General features: G+C 34.4%; 7 protein-coding genes and 1 non-coding gene across 24 annotated transcripts; 5 read left to right on the top strand and 3 right to left on the bottom strand.

Moving 5' to 3' along the window:
• Window positions 1-70: 70 nt before the first annotated feature.
• TRNAK-CUU (transfer RNA lysine (anticodon CUU)) lies at window positions 71-143 on the top strand. Its single transcript has one exon. It is a non-coding gene; the product is annotated as a tRNA-Lys (tRNA).
• A 45-nt stretch (window positions 144-188) lies between these two features.
• On the bottom strand, window positions 189-2,640 carry LOC104723566 (vesicle-associated membrane protein 724). Its single transcript, XM_010441947.3, has 5 exons — window positions 2,274-2,640; window positions 1,225-1,366; window positions 998-1,118; window positions 710-772; window positions 189-626 (listed from the first exon to the last, which is right to left on the bottom strand). Exons 1-5 carry the CDS (start codon window positions 2,464-2,466, stop codon window positions 477-479), a joined length of 669 nt encoding a protein of 222 aa, XP_010440249.1. The 5' UTR covers window positions 2,467-2,640; the 3' UTR covers window positions 189-476.
• Window positions 2,641-4,051: 1,411 nt separating this feature from the next.
• On the top strand, window positions 4,052-7,967 carry LOC147934015 (adenosine kinase 2-like). Of its 16 annotated transcripts, none has more exons than XR_015571036.1 (11): window positions 4,052-4,246; window positions 4,352-4,524; window positions 4,636-4,792; window positions 5,712-5,750; window positions 5,893-6,001; window positions 6,101-6,132; window positions 6,221-6,321; window positions 6,413-6,480; window positions 6,579-6,974; window positions 7,079-7,167; window positions 7,480-7,967. XR_015571036.1 is itself a non-coding variant. In XM_087471763.1 (11 exons), exons 7-11 carry the CDS (start codon window positions 6,289-6,291, stop codon window positions 7,549-7,551), a joined length of 339 nt encoding a protein of 112 aa, XP_087327889.1. In that variant the 5' UTR covers window positions 4,052-4,246; window positions 4,352-4,524; window positions 4,636-4,792; window positions 5,712-5,750; window positions 5,893-6,001; window positions 6,101-6,132; window positions 6,221-6,288; the 3' UTR covers window positions 7,552-7,967. The 16 variants fall into 16 exon arrangements, 8 of the variants coding, with proteins under 8 accessions (XP_087327889.1, XP_087327890.1, XP_087327887.1 ...); XR_015571034.1 differs by having other exon boundaries at window positions 4,352-4,563; window positions 4,641-4,792; XR_015571037.1 differs by having other exon boundaries at window positions 4,352-4,563; window positions 4,641-4,792; window positions 6,393-6,480; window positions 6,579-6,655.
• Window positions 7,968-12,088: 4,121 nt separating this feature from the next.
• On the top strand, window positions 12,089-12,890 carry LOC104728028 (protein SRC2-like). Its single transcript, XM_087471757.1, has one exon. It carries the CDS (start codon window positions 12,089-12,091, stop codon window positions 12,764-12,766), a length of 678 nt encoding a protein of 225 aa, XP_087327883.1. The 3' UTR covers window positions 12,767-12,890.
• A 195-nt stretch (window positions 12,891-13,085) lies between these two features.
• On the top strand, window positions 13,086-15,399 carry LOC104723564 (uncharacterized). 2 transcript variants are annotated; one of them, XM_087471758.1, is made up of 8 exons: window positions 13,086-13,444; window positions 13,542-13,616; window positions 14,248-14,286; window positions 14,361-14,414; window positions 14,540-14,593; window positions 14,762-14,815; window positions 14,911-14,982; window positions 15,112-15,399. In XM_087471758.1, the coding sequence occupies exons 2-8, from the start codon at window positions 13,545-13,547 to the stop codon at window positions 15,223-15,225; spliced, it is 459 nt and encodes a 152-aa protein (XP_087327884.1). In that variant the 5' UTR covers window positions 13,086-13,444; window positions 13,542-13,544; the 3' UTR covers window positions 15,226-15,399. The 2 variants fall into 2 exon arrangements, with proteins under 2 accessions (XP_087327884.1, XP_087327885.1); XM_087471759.1 differs by having other exon boundaries at window positions 13,127-13,357.
• A 491-nt stretch (window positions 15,400-15,890) lies between these two features.
• Window positions 15,891-16,520, top strand: LOC104723563 (protein RALF-like 33). The gene has a single exon (XM_010441945.3). The coding sequence runs from the start codon at window positions 16,029-16,031 to the stop codon at window positions 16,395-16,397; it is 369 nt and encodes a 122-aa protein (XP_010440247.1). The 5' UTR covers window positions 15,891-16,028; the 3' UTR covers window positions 16,398-16,520.
• A 1,615-nt stretch (window positions 16,521-18,135) lies between these two features.
• LOC104723562 (heat shock factor-binding protein) lies at window positions 18,136-20,650 on the bottom strand. The gene is made up of 5 exons (XM_010441943.3): window positions 20,250-20,650; window positions 19,169-19,222; window positions 19,032-19,055; window positions 18,893-18,935; window positions 18,136-18,483 (listed from the first exon to the last, which is right to left on the bottom strand). Exons 1-5 carry the CDS (start codon window positions 20,250-20,252, stop codon window positions 18,353-18,355), a joined length of 255 nt encoding a protein of 84 aa, XP_010440245.1. The 5' UTR covers window positions 20,253-20,650; the 3' UTR covers window positions 18,136-18,352.
• A 616-nt stretch (window positions 20,651-21,266) lies between these two features.
• LOC104728027 (uncharacterized) lies at window positions 21,267-25,002 on the bottom strand. The gene has a single exon (XM_010447069.3). The coding sequence runs from the start codon at window positions 24,816-24,818 to the stop codon at window positions 21,390-21,392; it is 3,429 nt and encodes a 1,142-aa protein (XP_010445371.2). The 5' UTR covers window positions 24,819-25,002; the 3' UTR covers window positions 21,267-21,389.
• Between the last annotated feature and the right edge of the window lie 121 nt (window positions 25,003-25,123).

Raw genomic sequence — 25,123 nt, 5'->3', positions numbered from 1 at the left:
TGATGCAAAGATGAGTTGTGTCTAGAAACAAGTTTTCTAGGGGTTATATACTTAATATGGTGTTCACAAAGCCCGTCTAGCTCAGTTGGTAGAGCGCAAGGCTCTTAACCTTGTGGTCGTGGGTTCGAGACCCACGGTGGGCGCATTTCCTTTTTGCGTTTTAAGTTTACTACATCGACCATATGTTCTTTTTCTTACTTTAAGACATCCTCACTGTTTTTTAGTTACGCAACATAGAAGCTCTAAACGGTACATATTGTATTTGTTAACCTACACCATATTTTTGTTAATCCAACGAAAGAACACACACACTTACATATAATACAACATTCAAAGTCAAAACCTTGCAATATAAATATGGTACTGTTTTGTTGCCCCCCTCTCTCTCCTATCTCTCTACCGGAGACTTTTTTTGTCTCTGTGGCCGTTTCCGCGGAAGGCTCTAACCATCGCATACTGAGTATTTTGTTGTGTCTTCAATCGGTGCAATTGAAACCGTGACAAACTGAAATCCAGATAATGAGAACAAGTAGTAGCAAGATCCCAAGAACCACAAGTTTTATCTTCATGTTCTGGTACCACAATTTCCTCCTCACCTGTGTTCCTTGTTTCTTGTACTCCTGCGCCTATAAAGGTTCAAATACACTTATGTTAAAGATATGCTATGTCAGAGAAGATTAGCTATTTAAAGGTCAAGTGTGCTAACTACCTGAGAACGAAGATTCTCGGTCTTGTCAGTAAGAACAGTTAGATTTTCCCCTCTGTCAATTGCCTATAGATAAAAAAAAATATTGGTTAAGTATTATTATTATGCGTAAATGAACAGTGAATTGTCTCTGCTTTAAGGCAACATTCCAACATTGTGTAATGGCTTTTTCACAGAGACATCATTGTAAAAGGTAAAAGCAAAGGAGAAATGATTGATAGTCTAAGTGTGCAGAAAGACATAAGAGAAGAATGAGATAAAAAAACTATGAGAGTCATCATTAGCAAATACCTTGTCAATGTTCTCCAACATTATACTTTTAACTTCTGAAACTTGAGCCTTGACTTTTATTAGTTTTTCAATCTCCTCTGCATGGTCAACAATATACTTCATGTGTTCTTTCATCACCGGCCTGCAAAATTTTTTGTTACCACTTTCGTCAAGGGTCTAAAATCTCTCACTTGTGTTCATTATACTATCGAATTTTTTCTTCAATTAAAAAATGGAAATTTAGGTACCCGAAATCCTTGTTCAGACTTTTGGCGATAGCTGTGCTTGCTTTTCCACCTCCATATCTCTTCTTGAAATCAGCTTTCACACGTTCCAGAAACGCGATCGAGATTTGCTTGCTAAGAGAATCTTTCGCCACAACACAATATGCTGAAGAAGCATAACAAAGACATAAGTCAATTTCAAGAAACATTGTACAAGTGAAATGAACAACATATATACTTATGTTTCCGCAAGATATAAGTAGAACATCATTTCAAGAAGAACTAGTTCTCCTCATAACATTGCTAACGACGCAAAACAGTAAACAGTTTCTATAAACTCAAAGGACACCCCGCAAATAGAGAACCCAATATGATTTATCACTGTTTAACACAACAAGAGTAACAACAAGTAGAATATACTTGAATAGTAATGCTAAATAACCACTGTCTAAGAACTTTTAAACCCATAGATAAGTGCTAAAGAAGAAGATTCCAGTTCAGGGAGCAACACTATACAGTCAAATCCTGCCTCATGCATGCCAAAGATGGAATCTTTTCATCTCTAAAACCATTAACTGATACCTTATAGAAAGACTGATACAAACATCTCCAATCTGCATCACATAAAGGTATCTCCAAATATAGGAATCATAATGCAAAAGCGCTCACCACCATACAACACACCAAAAATAGAAACACAAATAGATAGTACATACAAACTACCACCAAACACGCAAAAGACTTAAAGACAACAAAGTCCACAGAGATCTATCAAGCTTAGATATGTGTGCTTAGCCACAGTAGTATTTTCCAAGTGGAAACCAAAACAAATCAGCAAAAAGGAATCATTTTTTTACAAAGCTTAATGAAACCAATATACATAACAGTGCTGAATCAACAAGTAAGACGAACCCAATATACAAAGATCCTTCAACGCCCTTAAGATTCATATTGATGCATAAAAAGCTTTAGCTATAGATCCATACTGGGTTCAACCAAAAAGAGCAATTTTTAAAAAAACAAGACAATGTTATTGTTCATTCCACGAGAGACAGGATTAGAGAATGACAAACCGTAGCCATCTTCGACGAGGAAATTGAAGGTATGGTGATCGCAGTTGTAAGTGAACTTGCTGCTGCTGGAGGAAGGAAGCTTCTGGAGACACTGAGAAGCAATAGACGGGAAATTACCGGTGAACTCTGTATACTCGGCGAGGATCATAGTGCCTCTGGCGACGAAGCTGTAGATAAACGATTCCTGACCCATTGAGTCGCGCCACCGAGTTGGCTCAGGCAGAGAGAGAGAGAGAGCTTTGATTCTTTACCTTTGGAGCAAAGGAACAAGTAATTTTCCCGTGTTCACTCACTTAATAACTTTACTCCATTTTTATTTTATTTTTCTTTACACTTTTTTACTCATTTCATGAATTAATATATTCCTACATCTAGGCCTGGGCATTCGGTTAACCATTCGGTTTCGGTTCGGTTGTATTCGGTTTCGGTTATTTTGGATATAGTAATATAGTAACCATTTGGATATTTTTGAAATTTCGGTTCGGTTCGGTTCGGTTTCTTTCGGTTCGGTTTCGGTTTGGTTATTTAAATAAATAACCATAACTAACATAAATTATATTAACATTAACCAAATAAACCAAATATAACCAAAACTAACCGAATATAACCAAAATTAACCAAATATACAATAACAAAAATACAAAAAAGGGAAAAATATGGATTCAATTTTACAAAATAGTATTTAACTTTGTAAATTCAAAATAATAACATTTACATATATTGATTATTTAAAATATTTAATTGTTTTGAATCTAGAAATAATTTATATTTTAAGTTTATTTTATAGTTTTGCATAATATTAAGTATATAATATTTGATATCTTCTAGGTTTTCGGATATTTCGGTTAACCATTTAATTGTCGGTTCGGTTCGGTTCGGTTTCAGTTAGTTTGGATATAGATTTTTACTAACCATTCGGGTATTTGAAGAATTTCGGTTCGGTTCGGTTTGGTTTTTTTCGGCTTGGTTTCGGTCGGTTATTTGGTTATCGGTTATTTTGCCCAGCCCTACCTACATCTTCAAGATTCTCTTCTCGAAATACAAAGAGAAGATAGTCAAGAAAAACTTTTTGTTTTAGAGAGGTTTATTAATTATTTTATACATGAGGAAAATAATAGTTTAATATAATCTCTTAGCCCGTAAGAGTTTGAGAATTTTTTTGTCAAATTCACATTTTAGTTTTATATTATATTTAGTATATGATGCTTATGTAATTATTTGTTTTGGAAGATTTTCTAACAATTTTGATATCAGTGAATTTGTTTTGTCCAAAAAAAAAAATGATTTTCCATGGAAAAGAAATTAACGTTTTATTTTTCTTTAATATAAATTGTTGTAAATGTTGTATCAATCCCATAATTTGTGACTAACAAAGTAGTGGCCAATCAACAAAAACAAATAATAGTCGTAACTAAAATTGTAGCAAAAAAAAAAAAAAAAACAAAGATACATCATAAATTTTTTACAACCATCTTAGTTGGAAACATTATATTTTTACATGATATAGTGGATGATGAGTTAGGTCGTAATTATAAATTATTTATAGTTATATTTTTTTTACATATAATATCTCTATTATTATTAACTAATAAATTTTTATTTTGTAAAAAATTATAAAAGTATGCCATTGGAGTTATGATTAATTTAATCAATTTAAAAAAGGGTAAAACCGAAATTTTATGTCTCTGATAAACGGATAAAGACGCGGATCTAAAATGACCCGGTAATATTGTTTTCGGATCTTATTATTTAATCTTCACCGTTGGTTGACTTTGATCATAACCGTTAATTTAAAAACCTAAAAAAGTTTTTCTCTCTCTGTGCTCTCTGTCGCCGTCTAAAACATTCTCCTTTGGGTACTACTAACTCCGGACGAAAGCGAAAGATGGAGAGAAAGAAGAAGATGAACGTAGTTCAAGGTTTGAAGAGGATCCCTCGCATCAAATTCCCACAGCGACATTTCAACCCTTCAGGTTTTTTTTTTTTGATTACCTCCAAAAAAATCCTATGTTGAACCTTATATCGTTCTTCGTGTTTACGCTCTTCTCTCAAACCTCTTTTATTTTTTCATCTCTTAGAAGTAGAATTTTAAAAACTCTCGATGCAATAAGCGGCTGGCTTCTTGATTTGAGGAATCTCGGGAGATCTGGGCACGAAATTTCGCAAGTAGAAGCCTAAACCAAAATTTCGATTTGGAAGGCTTAATTTATCCTGATGAAGAAATCTAAAGAACAGATTTGAAGCAGTTGGCGTAAGAATGATTCCAAGTAGAATAAAAAAAAACATCCGGGTAATCTAAACAACATTTCAAATCTGTTATTTTCCTATCATTTATGTGGTTTTCTCAATATCGATATCGCAGATCAGATGCTTTGATGTCCCAGTAAAGAGGCAGTGACTGTGAGAAAGAGAGGAGGAGATAGTAGTAAAGAGATCTGAGATGATTTGGTGATCAATTTGAGGAAGAAGAAGAGATCGACTCCGAACATGAGTCCAGCCTTTAGCCTACATACGCTTCTGTAAATCTCTCCTTCTTCTATCGCACTTAATTTGATATGTTTGTTTCAGTTTTTTTGTATTTTTCACGGCCAACAATTTTCTTAATCACACGTTGGAATGTTTTCGTATGCAATGGGTTTTTGGGAATTGCAAGAGCATATGCATGTTATTACACCTACTTTAACTTGGTTTTCTTAGTTTCAAATAGAATATTATATTGGCGATGGTTCACAATCATTATTCCATGGGTTTTGTAACATGATGTACTGTTTGATTCCATGACATGTGCAATATACATTTACTCTGTGATGTTGTTTTATTTCTAGATTTTTAAAAAGATATAAAAGGCAAAGTGCTACACTTTGTAAGAAGGATAGTCGTGTATCTACTAAGGTTTTTTTTTTTGTTTTTACTCTTTTAAGTTTGGATTTGAAATCTATATCTAATGATTTAAACCAAGTTTAATTGGAATTTTTTGACTGAATCTTGATTTGTTTTGGTTCATGTATATTATTTTTCAGATTGTTGCATGCGTGTGTGTACTAAGTTGTTGTTGACCTTTGCTTTTAAGTATAGACAATTGTTTTTCCCAAATCAAACCGGTATTATTCGTGATGTGATATTTATAAGATTAATGGATTCATACGTGTATTTCTCTTGGTAAGTGATAAATCTTTTTTGACTAATTTTTGTTGTGGCAATCAGAGAACAATTCCTGTGGTAAATAATAGTAAACTAACCACTTGAGGGAATCAAGGATCAAAAAGAATGGGACGTAATTATGTTCAATTGTGAATTTTACTCTCTATGACTTCGTTCAATTTTTGTTTTGTTTGGTGATCATTTGATCTTTTCACTTTGTTGCAGGAATGACCATTATCTTTGTTGCTGATAGACAAATCTTTAACTAAATTTTAATCATTGTTAATTTGTTTTCAGGGAGGACTCATGATGAGATTGACAAAGATACTAGCAACTGTGAGTTTTTCAGCTTTTTAGTTCTCCAATTCTGCAAATTTCTATGACCCTTCCCATTCGATCTAATATAATCATTGAATTTTTACAGAATCAAATTGTTTATATTGATCTTTAAGATCCTTTAGCTTTCTTAAATTTTCAGGTCGCTGATTTGGTGGTCTTCTTATGTGAGACACTGGGTGATTCTTCCTCTATGAAGTGTTTGGCTGAGACACCAAAGAAAAAAAGAACAAATATGACTGAGATGTTGGGTATGATGCTCAAGCCCTATTTTTGTGAGAAATTAAAAGTGTTTATGTGAATTATTAGAAGAATTTGTGATATCTTCTTGATTTGGTTTGGGTTTTCAGGTGCTACCCATTACTCCATCAAAGTGGCCCAGGTAAACGATTGTTAAACCTTATCCTCATACTTACTTTTAAATGTTAGTCCCTTTTTGCTTAACCTTACAATTTATTTGATTACTGCAGTGGATCCTTCAAACTTCTGGGGCAACCAGTTACATGAATCCATTGGAGAGGACAAATACAGAGAGGGAATGAAGGATGATGCTACAGTAGCTGGTGTCAATGTGAGTCTTCTTTAGGTTTATTAGTTATTGGTGTTTGGTTCTGCTTTAAGTCCATAACATCGGGAAAATAGACAGTTTATTACCTATCCAGGTCCAGTATTATGAAGATGAGTCAACACCTACCGGAACTTGTGGTGTCTATGTTTTTGGTGGAGAAAGGTCAGTTTACAATCAATCTTTATATCTGCTTTTGATTATTCTCTTAACAAGATGTCCTTTTGTTTAGTTGTATTGAGGCGTCTTTCCCTCTTTTGCAGGTTGCTCATCCCAAATCTTTCTGCTGCAATCTGCTTCAAGGTTGAACACCTGCAGAAGCCTGAGAACTGGGCTATGGGTAAAAAAATCTCATCTTCTGACTTTTTTCAAAACTGACTTACTTTAGGCAATAGAGAATTTAATAAATGTCTACGTTTGTGAGGGTCCGGTCCTAGGTAGTTTTCAGCGACTACTTTTACAGTTCTTTGATGTGGCTAATTGAGAAAAGAATCTCATTAGTCAAATCGCCTTCGATAAAACAAGTGCAAAATTCATAAATGTATCATGGATTATAACATAATTTTTTTACTATGTTTTATCAAATTGAGTCTATCGTTTACATATAAACTTTTATAGACGTAATACATGTTTGCTTTTAGAGTATCTAGCAGCAAACGGTCAGATTCTGTATTTTCTACTACTAAACTACATGCAATACATATCACTAATTTCTTATTTGATGAAATTTGTTAAATTATTTTTTTTCTTCTGTAATTTAAAGATCCAAATAGGTTTAGAATGACTGGAGATACCACATTTGCTCGACGACACCTCAGTTCTTGGACTGAAACATCGTTTCAACTTAAAATTGTAAGTTAGTACATATTCTCCATCTTTTCTAATCACTTTATTAGTGAGCATATGTCTCAAATACAAAGATTAGTAATTACTATCTCTTTTTCTTTTATTAGAAATGTTTCTTCAGTCAATTTTTCAACTCGGTGGCAAAAATTGATTAACCATAGAGTAGAAGAGTTCATTTTTATCAAGTTATGACTGAGAACCATTTTTATAGCTTTATAACCATGGAGAATAAGAGTTCATTGTCAAAATGCAACCAGTTCACTTCTTTTTCTTTCCCTTTGTTTGGTCTGATCAACTCTTTGTCATCTGTCTTTTCAGATGGTTTTTTTTTGCTCAAGCATTTGTCTCCAAGTTCTGGCCTCTTCTTCAGCACCAACAATGTGTTTCTGAGAAGAAGAGCAAAGATCTCGACTTTCAAACTTCGATCAAAGGCGAAGATTATGATGATGATGATGATGATGGTCTTTTCAGAGAATATGTAGTGAGGCTGGGCATTCGGGTAACCCGTTCGGGTTCGGGTATTACCCATTCGGGTTCGGGTAAACGGGTTTAGAAAATAGAACCCATTGGGTATTTTTAGATATATGGGTTCGGTTCGGTTTGGGTACTATCGGGTTCGGATCGGTTTGTGTTACAAATTTTAGAACCTGATTAGTACCCGAACTACCAGGTACCCGAAAAAATATAATTAAATTTAAATAAATTTAGATAAATTTTGACTTATATAACTAAATATTTTAGATATTTTGATTATTTTTGATATTTAGGTATAAAACTAAATGAAATATTCAAAATTATGATTATAATTTTGGGGTAATTGCATTATATTAATGATAAATATTATAAATATGTTTATATGTTCGGGTTTAATGGGTACCCAAACGGGTACCGGGTATTACTCGATCCTAACCCGAATCCACGGGTATTAGAAAATAGAACTCAATAGAGTTTTATAGACAAACCCGTACCCAACCCGAACCCGATTTTTCGGGTTGGATTCCGGATTGGGTATTCGGGTACGATTTTTATGTCCAGGCCTAGTAGTGATGGTGATGAAGAGCTTAGGCCTTCTCGCTGATCCGTGAAGCGAGGGGTTTCAAACGACACAGTTCAAGGAGCTTTCTAATCTGTTTGAAGAGAAAGTGCCAAGCTTGGAGAAAGTGAAGCAAGAAGACATCAAACAGAGATGGGTATCGATGCAATAGATTTGCCAAGAATTTTGACTGCCTTTGGCTTAAAGCAAGGATCTAACGGTAAGCGTTGCAGGAGAATGATCAGATCATTTGATGGAAATAATGACGAATCGATTTCTATTGATTTGTGAAATTCATGGAGAACAATCTATTAGTTTATTATCCTGTTTTTCTTCTTGCCGTGTCTGTTAATATTGTTGTCTCAAAACCTTTTTAAAATTTCTGAACTGTCATCAAAAATTCACTAAAACTAATGAGAATGGAGATAATTGTCACAGACATGAATACTCTGCCAAAACATAGAGGCTAAGCCTAACAAATGCCGTCAAATTTGTTATATTGACACCTATAATCATAATTACGGTGTTTCACTCCGATAAACCAAACTCAAGTGAAACAAAAAAAATTGATGTATAATCATAATTATATTTATAAAATACAGACAAAGAATTATGAGCTTATGACTTAACAATTTCACATATACACCAAAATATTGACAAAATACCTTAAATGAGTGGCCAATTAATTTTTATGAAAAATACTAATATTATATAATTAAAATTTTATTACTTAAAAGGGTTTATTAATTGACCAAATAAATCTTTTGTCGTTGTTTTTTGAAGTAATTTAATTTATTTATTGAATATATATAATTTCAGAAACCATAATTCAACTTTGATTAAAGTCCGGTCTATTTTCAGTATTAGGACAAAATAATATATGCTAACTAAAACAGGTAATTCGAGTAATGAACAAAGTATACTCTAACATTGAAAATTAATTTTTTTTTCTCGCTTGAAAATTAATTTTAAAAACAAATTCGCATTTAATGGAATTTGCGGAATTTGTAGTTAAGGAAATAAATATTAATTTATATTTAAACACAACGTTTTGGTTATTGTGGGAATTAGGAATCAAAGATTTTTCTTTTGACTAACAAACATTAATTAGATATTTTTCAACCATATATTTTGTTATAGATATGGATAGTTTCAACATTTAAATATAAAATATAAATAGTCCTAAAATAAATCTTATAAGTTTTGCAATTAACAGATTCATATTAAAAAAATAAATATGACAGTAACAAATTACTTTGAGACGTTTATTTTTAGAATTTTTTATATCTTTGAAAATAATTTGGAAGTTTTTGAGAATTTCTTACCCAAAATGTTTTAATAAATATTGTCTAAAAGGTAATTATTTCAAAGATAGTTATGGAACACAAAATTTTTTGGCGGTGTGAAATGGACATGATGGGATAGGACGGGACTATATGACATGTAAAGAACTACTTTAAGATGAATATTTTGAGAGTTTTTTAGAATTATGATCTACTAACTATATAAAAATTAAATATTCAAATGCAGATTCTATGTATCTACATTTTTAGCCAAACTTTTTTAAAAAATATTGTCTAACGAGAAATTATTTAAAAGAGTAAAGTTATGGGCATAAAATATGTTTTCCGTTTCAAAATAGATACGTCTAGGTTATATACATGCAATAATCCAATTAAATCTATATTGAAATACGATATTTGGTTTAACACCCTTAAACAAAATGAGAAAAATATTTTGATTAGTTTAATATACACGTGAAAAAAATACTAGTTGTGTTTGGTTATTATGAAGATAATATTATAGTTCAATTTCATATCATTAAATTTCTTAAACTTTAACTAATTTGGGTAAGAATTGACTATGTTATAAATAAGGAACTACTTTAAGACATGTATTTTGATAATTTTAAATATTAGGGAGGTCACCAGACCCTCCTAACATTTTACTAGGTCCATTGTTTGTTATATGGCGAGACGGTTTAGGTCGATATTGATAGAATTTTAAAATATTTATTAATTTGGTGTTATAACAAAGATAATCATCATTTTATTATTTTATTAACACCATAAATATTAAAATATTGTACATATTTAAAATGATTAAATTATGATTATGTAGTAAAAAGAAATTGTTGTGCCATATCCCACGGGTTAAATACTACGTCAACTAATCACCATTTCCTATATAAACAACATAACTATCGATTTTCAAATAAATTATAAACTATTCCACACAAAAAAAATTGGAGTATTTTTGAAAATATTTTGAGAGTTTTTGTGAATTATATTTTTTACTAACTAACTGTAAATTAAATATCTAAATGGAGAATTTAAAACACAAATTTTAAATATTAGGGAGGTCAACTGAACCTCCTAACTTCTTACTAGGTCCGTCGTTGGGTATATGGCAAGACGGTTTGGGTCGATATTGATAGAATTTTAAAATATTATTAATTTGGTGCAGATAATCGTCATTTTATTATTTTGTTAACACCATTCATATTAAAATATTATATATATTTAAAATGATTATGTACAAAACAATTTGTTGTGCCACATCTCACGGGTTAAATATTACTAATCACCATTTCCTATATAAACAACACAATTATTGATTATTAAATAGATTACTAACTATTCCATACAAAAAATATATTTGAAATTTTTTGCAAATTATACTTTTTACTAACTAAAGGTAAATTAAATATTCAAATAGAGACTTGATATATTTTGTGAAGTAACTAGCCACTTTGGAACAGGTACTTTAAGAATTTTGGTATTTTTTAAAAGCAGTTAGAGTTTTTTAAAATTGTAATTCTTTTTGGATAATTTCAACTAAATAAATGAAAATAAAATATTCAAAAAGAATTCGGGTATCCCGTCTAAATTTCTTACCTAATCTCTATTAAAAATATTGTCTAACGAATAATTATTTAAAAGAGAACAAACATAAGACAGAAAAATTCTGATGGATATGAGACGAGAGGAGACAAAACGAGAGGAGACGGGATGGGAAATTATAAAACGGGACAGGACGGGAAGAGACGTATTTCGCTTCCAAAGTAGATACGTCTATGTTATATATGTGTAATAATCCAAATTAAAACCAAATTGAAATATGATATTTGGATTTCATTCCAATATTGTACAAATACTTAAAATTATATGAAAATATTTTGCCCGTGCAGTAGCACAGATTACTACCTAGTTTTATGTAAGAAGAAAACATGCAGTCTTTAAAACCTCAAAATAATATTTTTTAGAAAAAAAAATATGAAAAAATAATAAAAATTTATTATGTAAAAACTAGATATTTGTAAGAGACAATTGTTACAATTGGGCTTAAAAGTTAAAACCTCTAAGACTTTTTGCAGCCTAACCAATTACCCACATTGGTTTTAGTAAATTTAAGCGGATAGAAACTTGAAATGCAGAGACGTGTTAGGATTTAAGATTAGCTAAAACACAACTAATTATTATTTTATTTATTTCACTATATAATTGTATCAGATTCTTTTCTAAAGATGGTCTTTGCATTTGATAAGATTACTTTTTTTTGATACTGCAAAATAAAATATTTTTTTGAAACTAATAAATCTTTTCCCATGTCAAATGAGTCATGATTGTATACTTACAGACTTACAGTTACAGTTTCAATATTAGTATATCTATGCTACATATACTAAAGAAAATTGTATATTTATGGGAAAAAGTGGGTTCCAAAATTTCATTTGGATGCAATGTATTTCTGAAATTTTTTTCCAAGTATGTAATGACTAAATCTTTTAGATTTCCATTTGAATATATTTTTCGATATTTAGTTTATTATATCGTTTTCTTTTACATTATAAGCTCACATCTGTAGAGTTGATGTTACACTCACGTTACAGTTATGGCGAAACTAACTCTAGAGCTCAAAATCAATTCCGCAAATAGCCTTCTGAATGTCAATTTCATCACAAAGATGGACGTTTACGCCAAAATCAACATTCGTGACGAAAACACCCAGAAGAAACAAAAGGCGAAAACTATTGTCGATCGCTCTGGTGGGTCTAACCCGATTTGGAATCAAGCTCTCAAATTTTCCGTCAACGAGAGGTTAGTCCGTGATGGTCGTTTGACACTTGTCATGAGATTAATTTCTCGTCGAATCCTAGGCAACAAAGAAATCGGAAGAGTTGGCATTCCGTTACTTGAGCTTCTGAATTCAATCTCGCCGCCAATTAGCAGTGGCAGTAACAATCAGGAGATGAAACTGATGAATCGTGAGGTGAGAACTCTGTCTGGAAAACAAGCAGGATTTTTGAACTTTCAGTACAAGTTTAAATCGGATTCACCAGTGATGGTTAATCAAAATTCGGAAGATGAGACACCAGCTGATCCTCCATCACCGCAAATGGAGCATCTACCTTTGGCTCCACCAGAAGTGCCGATTGAGTTTCCTAGGCTGCCTGAGCCACCAAGTCATCCTTCATCACCGCAAATGGAGCATCTACCTTTGGCTCCACCAGAAGTGCCGATTGAGTTTCCTAGGCTGCCTGAGCCACCAAGCCGTTGGACCGAGCGATGATCTTCTTCCCATACCTTACTATGCAGTTGCCGTTGGACCAGGCAGTGATGATTACTTTCTAATACCTGTCTATGAAACTGTGACAGCGGAGCAAGCCATTGATCATTTCAACTACATACCACCATCACCGAGCCTCCAAGGATATGAACCGTACGGTTATAGACTGCAGACACCAGAAGACTCACTACCGCCGGCACCACCGTCGTCACCAACAGGATATGGAAATGGAAGGTGGATGTAACAAGAGGCCAAGGAGAGATGATAGAGACTTGGATTGGAGAAGCTGGGCTTTTTGAGTTGGTGGACTAATAACAATAATGACGGGAGAATTTGTGTCTGACCTGACGGGAGAACTCGTTTGTTCATTTTTTCTGTTTTTCGCTTTCTTTTCTTTCTCTTCTGTAATCCTCTATAAACAATTTCTTTCCCCTCCTCTTAAACAACATGAACTCATTGATTACCCAAACTACCGACTAACTTCGACATATTAAAAATACAAAACAAAACGAAAAGCCATATTAGATCGGATGAACAAGAACAAGACCAAGTCTCGGGAATAACAACAACAACAACCTATCATATCAGATAAAAGTAAAATTATTATTTTTTATTGTAAATTTTTGTATTTTGAAAATTTGAGCGTCTGGTCTGAGCAACGACATCACTACTACTAATAAGGTCTCTCTCTCATGTTTGTTTCTTCTCACTTTACCAAATCTCTCGTCTTCTTCTTCGTCTTCGCCTGTGAACTTTGTTGACTCTTTAAAATCTATAGATAATGGCGGACCAAACCACTTCCGATTCAACATCTCCACCGGCTCCTGTCTCCGTATCTTCTCCTACTGCTCCTGTAATCTCTCTCGCTCTCTCTCGTTTGCTCTCTCTAATCACTTTAATTTTTACGTGAGTAGTCTTAGGGTTCTTCTGGGTTTCTGAGTTTTTGCGGTTGTTATTATAATTGGGGGGGGGGGGGGGGGTTTGATTTCAGATTTATCTAGGGTTTGGGATTCAATGTGGCATTGTTTGGAACCTTAGATCCTTGTTTTGTCTGCAGCTTCCAACACATCTTTTGTTTTGTGTTCTTGATTTGGATTGAAGTGGTATATAGAAGAAAGTCTCGTTTCTTCCTATGTTTCTTTCTTTGGCTGAAACTTCACTTTTGTTCTTGTGGATTTTATGGTTCTGTTTGAATTTATAGAGTTCCACTAGATTGAACAATTTCAAGATATCTGGTGGATCTTGGGGCTATTCACTGTGTAACACATTTAGATTTTGTTTGAATCATTCTCCCACTGGAAGTTTTTGGTGGTTTTGATTGATGGCTTTGTTTGTGGTTTTTGTAAATTAACAATAATCTCATTGGTCTTAAAGCATGATTTTCTATATAAGATTTGTTGTGTTTCCTCTTTCCTGTCCTATACAAGTTTCAAGATTATGACTGAAACTGATATTGATCTTTTGGTTGTTTCTCCCTGATGCAGAAGAAAGATAACACCAGTCCTGTTGATTCAAAGCTCACGGTATGTTGCTGTGTCTTGCATTCTATTTCTTATGATCAAGCGGTTTTCTCAGTTCTGGATTTTGTTTTCTGTAGGAATTGAATGAATCAAGGGCTGAGTTGCTTAACAGGATCCAGAATCTGAAACAGGTTGTTTTTTTAACACCATATATGCTCATCACTGACTTTTTTTCATCTTTTTTTACACATCTATCTTCTTTTCTTGAACAAATATAACAATCTTGTATCTCTTTATCTGTTTCTTATCGTCACAGGACTTACAAAGTTGGAGAGGTAAATTGGACACTCAAGTTAAAGTCTACCGTGAGGTGAGTCCCATTCCTAGTCCTGTTTCTACATTTTGTGGTTTCTCTCTGTCAAGCAAATATATAATCTTTGCTCCCAAAGAGAATTGCTTTCCTTAGTCAGGATCAGTTTAAGGCGATAGAAAAGCTCTCCTCTTGAACTGTTTTAAACTCTTCATTGGTGCTTTACAGGAGCTCTCTGGGCTAAAGAAGACTCTGAATCTTGAAGTTGAGCAGCTCCGTGAGGTATGTATGTATATTGAGCCAGCATGGACATTGATATATTACCAGTTTCTGTATCTTGATACATGTTTGATTTCGTGTCATTTCGATACAACTAGGAATTCAAAGATCTGAAAACCACCTTAAATCAGCAACAAGATGATGTTTCTGCTAGCCTCAAAAACTTAGGCGTGAGTCTCATGACACTCTCTTCTTCCTTATTGTTTTCAATAGATTGGAAAAAAGACTGGCTTTTTAAGCTTACAGAGAGACTAATCTATGTTTCCACCACGACGATTCTCTGTTTTTGTGACTTGCAGCTACAAGATAACCCCAAAGATTCAAAAGAGCAAATGGATAAGAGCAGTGAGGTAACAGAAGAAAAACTCGAAGCTCCATCAACTGATGACAATGCGAAAGAATCAGAGCATTAGATGCTTGTTCTTTTGATCTTGTCATTACTACTACTACTACTACTACTACTACTACTATTAATTACCACTACATTGAGATTGTACTAGTACGCTTAAAACTTGATTCCAAAATTGGTTTGCAGCTGATTGTTATGCTAATAACTTGATTCCAAATGCAGAACCAACTTTAGTACATATCTCAAAAATCAAACTTCTCCTCCGTTCTTGACATCAAACGAGATTTTTAAATATTTATGCATATCAATCCCATTATTGATCCAAAGTTAATATTCAAAATCTTAAGATAGGAATAGGAGCTACATACAATAAAGTTGCGCATTTCCCTAATTTTAAGATATACATATAGAAGCTTTTAAAATTTCAAAATGGATCAATCAATGAACCAACCAACCAACCAAGTACTACATGATACCAATAATTTCACTTGTGTGTTTAATTTTTGAAATAAAAGTTACTCTTTTTTTTGTTTCTTCTGATATTCTTCCTCATTTGTTCAAATTTTGCAATTTAGCTTTTGATTTGTCAACCAATTTGAGCCTAACTATATAATATTTTCTTTCATAAGTTGGTACCGTATTCAATAAAATAAAAAAACGAAGTTTATTGAATGACACAAAGCACCTAAAACGCGTTAAAACATTTTTTATACAAGTGTCAAGTGGCATAAACCCGTAAATATTCCCGGCGGTAGTGGCAATTTCAATAACACTTTCTCTTTTAAACCATTTCTCTCTCTGTCTTCAACAAAACTTTTCAAACACTCCAAAAAAGCTCAGAGAAAAAGAAAAAAAAAGAAAGAAACAATGAGAGGACTCTCCACAAAATCCGGTGCCATAATCACCGCAATTCTCACCGTCAACTTCTTACTCACCACCACCGCCGCAACTACAACCTCCCAATCCTCCGTCGGTGTTTTCATGCCGTCGAGATGCACCGGTTCCATCGCCGAGTGCTCCTTATTATCATCCTCCTCCGAGGAGGAGGAGTTCGAGATGGACTCTGAGATCAACAGGCGCATATTAGCTACGACGAAGTACATAAGCTACGGTGCGCTGAAGAGGAACACGGTGCCTTGCTCACGACGCGGCGCATCTTACTACAATTGCAGACGTGGAGCTCAGGCTAATCCTTACTCTCGTGGTTGTAGTGCCATTACTCGTTGCAGACGATGATGATTTACCAATTTTATTACTTTCTCTTCCCTTTTTATGTACTTTTAATCCTCCATTCTTTTGTTTTTATATTTATACAATTTTTTTGCCTAAGAGTATTATATACTTATGTTTAAAATTTCATTGCAGTATCATTTTCATACAGTCAATTTCGTGACCATATATAGTAGTAGTGTATGTACATTTCATTGCAATATAAGTTTGATATATGAACAAAAATATATAGATGTTATACATTTCTGATTAATATATATCAGGAATTATTAGTAATGATTAAGGTGTAGTGTGAAATAATGGTAATAAAGAAAATGATATTTATGTGTATGGGTGCTTTTTGCATGTGCAGAAGAGAAATCCAGGTGTTCATATCATATGGAATAAATGTGATTTAATTTTTTTTTGAATTTTAATATTATAGCTGTTGTTCAAAATTCAAATGGGAGAAAAATATGATGGGAATTAATCAATTTTGTTCCTACTTCCTACCAAAAAAACAATAAAGTAAATCAATTTTTTTTTGTTTGGTTTACTTTATTGTTGAATAATGGAGTAATATTTAAACTGTGGAGATGTGGGAAAAATAGAGAGAGGCAATAATAATTGGGAATGGTTGGTGCCAAACTGAAGGGGCAGCTTCACATGCAAATGCTTTCGGCAGAACCACACGTGGCTTATTTATTACGTTTTTTTTTTCTGGTATAGAAATAGAACTAACAATAAATTTATATTAAATTAGATACTACAACAATTTGTATAAAAACCCAAAGAAACAAGAGAAAAAAAATGTCAACAATTGTGGGTACAACAGCTGACTTGTCTTCCTGGAGGAGCCACTTGGGGATGGAGGAGGAGAAAAATTTGTCAAAAGAGAAAGAAAACGTTACACTGAGAGAAGTGAGAACAAGAGAAACACTAATTTACTCCCATAATTGGAGGGATGCTGATTTGGGGGGGAGAAAAGAAAAAAAAACAAATAACTACAAAGCATTAAATATAGAACAGACACTTTAATTTTTTTAATGCACTTCATCTAACGGCCCTTATTTGCTCCTCTGTCCCTCGAAGGATTTGTCACTTTTACCGTTTTACGTATAGAATATATAAGTCTATATACACTACAAAACTAATACTGTAAATTACTGCGTAATAATACATAGCCAAAGTTTGGAGAGAGGGGTTTTCGACCGCAAACTCATACATCATGGACAAGCATATACCAACTCATCACCAGCCGGCTGTTAGTGACAAATTGATTATGATAAGTTTGTTTCGTTGCTTCTGCTTACGTTTATTACTTTTGTTTTTTTGAAACCAACCTCATACTTTTAAATAATTAGGGCATAAAAGGTAAACTGGAATATATTCTTTTGTTTGAATTCACATTGGGCGCAAAAGTAAAACTGGAAAATATTTTTGGTTATAGAAGTATCACTTATTTTTAAGAAAAAACACATGCGAACATAGAAATTGCGCTTTGGGATAATGCAAGCCTATATACAGCTATGAGACTTGATTCAAATAAAATCTAAACCATACCTCTACAGTACTGTATGAGTGTAAAACTTGTAATCGCTATATACGTATTCCGTCTACCTATGGCTCCAATACTTTCATTTTTGTTACTTTGGAATCAAAGCGAAGATGTAACAATAGTCAAGTTGGAAACTTGGTTAGCTAATTTTTCTTTTTCTTGATAACTTGTGGTTGTAATGACTTCTCACTACTCTCAAAACCAAAATAGGAAAGGTAGTTCATAAGTGCAGAATAATGTAACGCACCACATCATCAATCTAACTTAACAGTAATAAACTCATTTCTTAAAACAGGAATTTAAAAGTAAATACTGCTCTTAACAAATTTCCATAGTTTTTTTCGTTTCTTCTGCAAATGCTATTATAAGCAAAAAGATCATGACCTGTCAAGCATTTGATAGTTTGTGAGCACCACCCTCCTTTTCAACTGGAACTAGCCGGTGTTTTGGGTTCATCTTTGACGGCTGGAGGAGGAGTGCCTTCTACTCCCATCTCGGCTCTTAGATCATTGATGCTTTGCTCCAGCTCATTGATTCTACCTCCCATGTCATCAAGTGAACCATCAAAGTTAAGGAGATCAAAACCAAAATGTCATGAACACAAAATTGCTGAAAGAGTTCCCACAGATTCCAAAATTTGTACAATTTCATGGTGACAAAGTTGGATTTTGTTAGCGAGCAGAAGAACAAGTATGTATATAATATCAACTTAACAAGAGAACATACCATGGAACAATGTGGTTCTATGACTATCCATAGAATAGACTCATTTAGACTCTCAAGACTTACTTAAATCAGAAACAGATTCTACTGATCATTGCTTATTCCTAGTACTAAATTTCTTTTCTTAAAGACACAAAGAATCACTTATCACGTATCATCATTACTGCTCTAGGAGGGAGACATATAAAATATTCTAATGAAAGCAACATTCAAGCAAAACCACAGATTGGTATAAGGATATTCTTTGTGATGATGGAGTCCGACATTGTCTGGAACCTGGTTTGCTGAAACACACAATGAGACCAAATTTAATCAGAATCTACCTATTGAAGTTACAATTCCAAGGCCTAAGAAGACATAAAAAAAGCTGAAAAACTTACCATCTGATGGAGAAGATTTTGGACCTGCGTATAAAAATTCAAGGTATCAGTGATAATACAAAGTGATGGTATTGTCTGAAAATGAGAAACATACCAAACAAAGAGAAGAAATAACTCTATTAGAAACGGAAACTCACAAAAGCTGTCATATCAGCAGTGCTCTGCTTAGTGTCCTCAGAATCATGTCCATCCTGTAAGCATAAAGAAAAATACTGTGTAAGAGGAAGCAAAAACACAACTCAATTGGATCTATTACATGCATCAAGACAGGAAGATGAAGCTTTATAATAATAATGAATAAAATCATTTTGAGGATAAAACACAAGCATTCAACTATTGCTCATGAAGTATAATTTCTATCTGAATTCTCTTAGTACCAACATGAAGTATAATTTCTATCTGAATTCTCTTAGTACCAACATCACAGACAGCAAACTCAAAACATTGACAGTCCAAAGAAAACTTATACGGTCCGCCAATCAGATCCTGAACTTTTATGATCACAGTAGTGGAGTTCTTGCAAAGACTGAAATTCTCAAGTACAAAATCCACAGAGAGAAAAAAAAGAAAATCAAAAAAATGTAAAAGAATATTGTAACCCGCAAAAAAAATGCTCAAAGTCGCCCAGATGCGTACGTTTAAGCTCTGAGAAGAACAAAAGATATAAACTCAAAACTTCAAAAATCAATCCATATATAAACCTAATCCGAAGATACACAATCTGAACTTTATAACAACGTAAAAACTCGTTTTAAGGACAATCAAGTATAAGCCTATATAGCTCATGAAGGAAAATCTCAATCTGAAACTTCTTAGTAACAACATCAAACACATACCAAAAAAGCTCCGATACATGAACATTTCTAAGCACGGCTATACAAGAAAGAAAACAGATCCTAACTTCATTCAAGTTTCGCGATACTGGAGTTCTTGCGAAAAACCCAATTCTAAAGTATGAATCGAACAAAAAAAAATCCCCAAATCGTCACTATATACACTAACAATTTGGGTAATCGATCTACAATAACAGAGCAAAATTCGAAAAAAAAATCATGCCAGATTCCCATAAACCGTTTTAAAAACCTAATCCGAAGATATATCATAGGAAAAAAAATAGACTTATAATTAAATCGAAAAAATCCAAATAACGAGCCTAGGATTCGTGAATGAATACAACAAATTATAGAAACGCGCACTGATCTGAAGAAGGAGACATACCATTTTTAGGGTTTTTTCTTCAGTCTGATCGGACGATTTGGAGAAATTTTTGATTCAGCGGAAAGCGATGAGAGGATTGAGAGAAGCGATGTGTGTATAACCCAGACTTATAGATATGAAATGTCTAAAATAGCCCTATTTACTTTAGTATCCGTCGTTATGATTTCGGGTCTGATTGGTAACATAAGGAACTGTAAGCTTTTACGGAATAGTGTAAAACTGTAAGAAAGAGCGGTACATGAAAGCGGTACCAAAAGTTGAGAGTAAAGTTTTTAATAAAGTGTTCAGTAAAATTTTTGTGATTGGTAAAAAATCAAAGTTGTACATTTGTACCGCTTTGTTTTTGGTTACCAATCACACCCTTCATTGGGCAGGAATGGGATCATGTGTGTGTGTTATTCAAATTTCAAAATTATATGGACAGTTTGGGTAGTGAGATCTAGATCTTAGGATGATCCATTTTGGTTTAATTTTAACCGGATTACAAATAAAAAATGTGGGTGTCAAATGTCAATAAAAACAGAAGAAAAAAAAAGTTTATTTGACAAAGTAGGAAAAACTAAAAGTTGATATAAATTTTTTAAATCTTTGGCCAGTTTTCAAAAACTTTGGTTGGTTATTATTGTTTCCAAAACCATAAACATTGCTTTTTACACATCAAATTAAGTTAGCATACAAACTACGCTGTTTTAAGTTCACACAATGCAAAAAGTTTTATAATACAATTTTAAAGTATCTTTATTTGCAATTATCTTATTTTAAAAATTGGGTTATTTTTGTTCCTCTTGATGAAGGCCAATAGCATAAACCCTGAGTCCATTGATGGGTCAATCCTACAATCCGATTAATACACATTGATGACTAAAGTTTGTAGACAATGTAAGGAGGTTGTGAATATTATAGCATGAATTACTAGATCACAAGTTCACACCATTTGGTTAGATTGTTTCTAACCCCACAAAACCAAAACGACCAAATAGGAGAAGAAGTAACAAAACTGAACTAAGAGAAGGGTCCTTATCCTCACAACATTTGTATTTGATATATTTAATTTTGTGTATTGTTAATGGCATAAACACAGAATCCAAAAGTGATGACGAAAACATGTGATATGTAACAAATTCTACAACAAGAGCAATTTTAAATATCTTCTTTTCCACCATAGACCGAAGTGAATACGGACATCAGCATAGGAACCAAACCTATAACAGACATTGACCCTCTCATCCTCACCAAGTCCTGTTCGTCGTTTCTACAGCCACGGCTTCCAATGGAAAACCCGGTGTGCAAATCGGATGTATCGAGATAGATACCCAACCTTTTTGTTGCTTGGAAACCAAGTCTTCCTCTTCTGGTTCTCACACGACAAGGAACCCAAGTCTTCTCGTCTTCTGGTTCTTGATTCTCTATGAGAAGTGTTTCTTGTTCGAGACATTCTTGACTCTGTTCGTCCCAGATAATTTTGGGGTAAGAATCCAGTAATTTCCTTTTCTTCTCCTCCAAATCATCATGTGAATAAGAAGTATGCCCTGAGTTAAGCAAAACATTCCATAATGAACAAAAAAGAGTGAAAGAGCTAGGCTGGGAGCCAACGACACCAGCCTTTTCCACATCGGTGTGATTCTGCTTTTGCAAAGAACCGGCTTTAGACTTGATCTTCACCGAGCAACATAAGATCAATAGGTTAAATCTCCAGTCTGGACAAGTAGATTCACTGCTTTTGTTTGCCGAGAAAGAGCTCATGTTGTTCTCTGCCAGAACAATTCTAGGCATCTTGCTCTGGCCTACACAGCTTAACTTAGGTACTGCTTGTCTGATTGATTGGTGCATAAGAGAAGATCTCTGTGCAATAAAGTCTTTGTAGCTTACAGTATCTGGCACATCGGAAGCTGCATGAGTTAGAACCACGATAGAATTTTGCCAAATTGATGAGCCTAGAGAACTAGTGATGATTCTAAGTAAACGGATGTCTGGAGTGTCATCTAGACGGTCAATATAAAGGAAGACATCAATTGGGAACTTTCTCATGCTCTTCTTTACCGACATAAGGACTTCCTGATTAAACTGTTCCTCAGTTGCAGAAGACACGAGACCTGGAGTATCAAGTATTCTTATCAGGATTCCTCCTACATTCCCAACTATGTAATTTGCAGACTTTGTGGTAACTCCAAATGCACCAACAGGAGACTTACTCTCCCCAAATATTGAATTAACCGTTGCACTTTTTCCCACCCCGGTTTTTCCAACAACAAGGACGTTAATGGAGAAGTTTAGATCATCTCGGACCTCTTGTTCAGGCAGCATTATCTTTGTTCTGTCAGACACGTAATCAATCCCGAAGGATGTTTGATGTTCTCCACCAACTAGGCTCAGCTTAGACGCAGCTTCAGTAACAGCTGAATTTTCACTGCAATGACCTGTGCTTCTTATAATCCTCTGGAGCTTCTCTTTCAAGAGCTTGGTCTTCTCAACTCTTTCCTTGACTTTCTCACTTATCAGCTGCAAAGAATGGTCAGAGGGTAATACTTCTGAATAATTCTGGAAAGTGGACTCAGAGAGCTTCTCCCTTGTATCACCTGTTCCTTCGTAATTTTCAAGCTCCATAAAAGTTTGATTGTGAATCAACTGTGCCATCTTCGTCTCATTTTCCATCATATCATAAGTAACTACAGAAGAAATTTCAGGCATGGTTCTCTCAACATCTTTAACCGTAGGCAAAATGGTTTCTTCTACGCCCACTGAGATTTGATTTGGTTCGCTATCAGACTGAAAACTGACCAGCTTATTAATGTGCTCCGAAATCTGCTCCCCCCTTTCCACAGTCTCATTGGCTGTCTCAAAGAAACTTCTTAAATTTGATGCGCTATCTTCACAAGGAAGTGATAACTTCCTATCATTATCGTCTGATTCTTGATTTTCTTCATTTTCAGACTCTTGTTCAGCTTTTTGATCGGAAGAACCACACCCACTTACAACGACATCTATTCCTCCAGCAACCTCAAGGTTTCTCGTCGTTACAGAATCCAGAGTTGGAGTTACCTGAAAACTTTCAGAACTCAGATCAATTTCAGGTTTGTCTAATTCACTAATAGCACCAGACTCATTTTCCAAGTGTTCTTTTGCCCCGCCCATCATATTTACAGCGGCTTCATCCCCTGAGTCTCTGCTTTCTGATCCAATAGACCCCTCACATGGAATCATCAATTCATCTGCTTCACAGGCACTACCAACATAAATTATGTTATTGCTGATACTTCCTTGACCCACCCCTTGTTCGACAAGGCTGCTGATAGTTTCATCTGATCCTACATCCTCATCAACAGCGTTTCCTTCACTTTCCAGTAGAAACTCATTGCAATCACGTGGCACAACACCAAGAATACTCTCAGAGGACATCAACCCATCGTCAGAAGATTTCTCTTGGACCATATCTTCCTCTGTGGAAACAAGTTCACCTACTTTAGAGCCTGAGTATTCTGGTTTATCGTTCATTCCCATTTTTGCTAATTCAACTGCATTATCTTCTACTCTTTCTGCATCACTTTGCTTCATCAATGCATCAAATTCATGAATGTTACCACCACCATTGTCCTTGTTGATGGCACTTTGAACATCACCTTTCTCGATGAATTGCTTGAAACTTTGACCCAATTCCATACTCGCCTCAGTAGAGTTCCCTTCATTCTCTGCCATAAAATCATTAGAACCTCCTGGTAGAACACCGAGACTTGATTCCTCAATATTCCCAAAGGACATCAAATCATCATCTAATTCTTCTGAATACTTCATTCTCACCACTTCTTCATCTGGAGAGACAACATCCGAACACTCTGGCTCATCAACCACTCCATTATCTCCAGTTTCGGATTCTTCATCACTAGGAGCCTTTGTAACACGCAACATCACAGCCTCTTCATCACCACTACCCAAAATTTCGTCAAATTCCTCATCATCCAAAGACAAAATAGCCCTAGGAATGACTACTTTTGCTTTCATGCTAACTCTATCAGCTTCACTATCTTGACTCTCACTAACTCCCTCAACCTCATCACTAACCTCACTCCCATCCTCAAAAGAAGAGTAATTCACGGACGCTTCCTCATCAATATCACCAGCAAATGGTCTATAAATCACACTCCCACCTGAAAAATCATCACTTCCATCTCCAGCATCTCCACCTAGCTCTTCCCCTAGTAACCTATGAACCCTAACCCCACCCGTAATCACATCCTCTAACTCATTCTCATCGTCTGCGTCCCCCGAAACAGACTCAAAACCATCATCTGTCCCAGAATCAATTCCCCTACTAGCTTCACTACTTGCTAAGCTATGTTCCTCGACTACAGAATCATCATCATCATCATCATCATCCTCATCAACTGTAAGAGGTGCACGAATTGGAACAGAACCAGCAGATGAAAACGAGCCAGAGAGAGTACGGGTGAGAAGAAACGATTCAGCTCTTGCCGCCGCAACCGCTCTCACCGCTGAAATCGAAACGCGAGGCTTCTCCGAATCGACCGTTGCTGCCGCGAGAATTGAAACAATTCCAGGCTTCTCTGATTCCATTTTTACTCAAAACATCCAAATAATACAAAAGGTGTAATTTGTAGTTTTGTGTTTGTCTGTGACGAGTTTGTTAGGGTTTAAATTTAAGATTTATGTGAAGCTTTTTGTGGATATGGAAGTGATAGTGTGGAATACGAAAGAGCCACACAGAGTGTGAGAGCGATGCAAAACGTAACAGGCGGCTGAAGACAAAATTAATGATTTTGCCTAATTATCCACTTTTTGGGGTCAATTTTGAAAATTTCAAATTTTAAAAAGGAATATACGGAATATTTCAAAAGTTGTGGGGTTTATTTGTTATTATT

The sequence above is a fragment of the Camelina sativa genome, chromosome 11 (assembly GCF_030686135.1).
Source record: "Camelina sativa cultivar CO46 ecotype springtype chromosome 11, ASM3068613v1".
Lineage (NCBI taxonomy): Eukaryota > Viridiplantae > Streptophyta > Magnoliopsida > Brassicales > Brassicaceae > Camelina > Camelina sativa.
Note: the sequence above shows the minus strand (reverse complement) of the source record. Positions and strands in the feature narration are given on the sequence as shown.

Bases quoted from the DNA above. Each gene is read 5' to 3' on its own strand.
- LOC104723566 (XM_010441947.3), bottom strand. From the start codon at position 2,466: ATGGGTCAGGAATCGTTTATCTACAGCTTCGTCGCCAGAGGCACTATG. The intron at 1,367-2,273 runs GTTTGTCATTCT...ATGCTTCTTCAG, and splicing joins CCTCGTCGAAGATGGCTACG to CATATTGTGTTGTGGCGAAA. The intron at 627-709 runs GTAGTTAGCACA...GAACCTTTATAG, and splicing joins CCGAGAATCTTCGTTCTCAG to GCGCAGGAGTACAAGAAACA.
- LOC104723563 (XM_010441945.3), top strand. From the start codon at position 16,029: ATGAGAGGACTCTCCACAAAATCCGGTGCCATAATCACCGCAATTCTC.
- LOC104723562 (XM_010441943.3), bottom strand. The intron at 19,056-19,168 runs GTGAGTTTCCGT...TTTTATACGCAG, and splicing joins CTGCTGATATGACAGCTTTT to GTCCAAAATCTTCTCCATCA. The intron at 18,484-18,892 runs ATATCCTTATAC...TTGATGGTTCAC, and splicing joins GGACTCCATCATCACAAAGA to TTGATGACATGGGAGGTAGA.
- LOC104723564 (XM_087471758.1), top strand. From the start codon at position 13,545: ATGGCGGACCAAACCACTTCCGATTCAACATCTCCACCGGCTCCTGTC. The intron at 14,594-14,761 runs GTGAGTCCCATT...GGTGCTTTACAG, and splicing joins AAGTTAAAGTCTACCGTGAG to GAGCTCTCTGGGCTAAAGAA. The intron at 14,816-14,910 runs GTATGTATGTAT...CGATACAACTAG, and splicing joins AAGTTGAGCAGCTCCGTGAG to GAATTCAAAGATCTGAAAAC.
- LOC104728028 (XM_087471757.1), top strand. From the start codon at position 12,089: ATGGCGAAACTAACTCTAGAGCTCAAAATCAATTCCGCAAATAGCCTT.
- LOC147934015 (XM_087471763.1), top strand. From the start codon at position 6,289: ATGAAGGATGATGCTACAGTAGCTGGTGTCAAT. The intron at 6,322-6,412 runs GTGAGTCTTCTT...TTACCTATCCAG, and splicing joins CTACAGTAGCTGGTGTCAAT to GTCCAGTATTATGAAGATGA. The intron at 7,168-7,479 runs GTAAGTTAGTAC...CTGTCTTTTCAG, and splicing joins CATCGTTTCAACTTAAAATT to ATGGTTTTTTTTTGCTCAAG.
- LOC104728027 (XM_010447069.3), bottom strand. From the start codon at position 24,818: ATGGAATCAGAGAAGCCTGGAATTGTTTCAATTCTCGCGGCAGCAACG.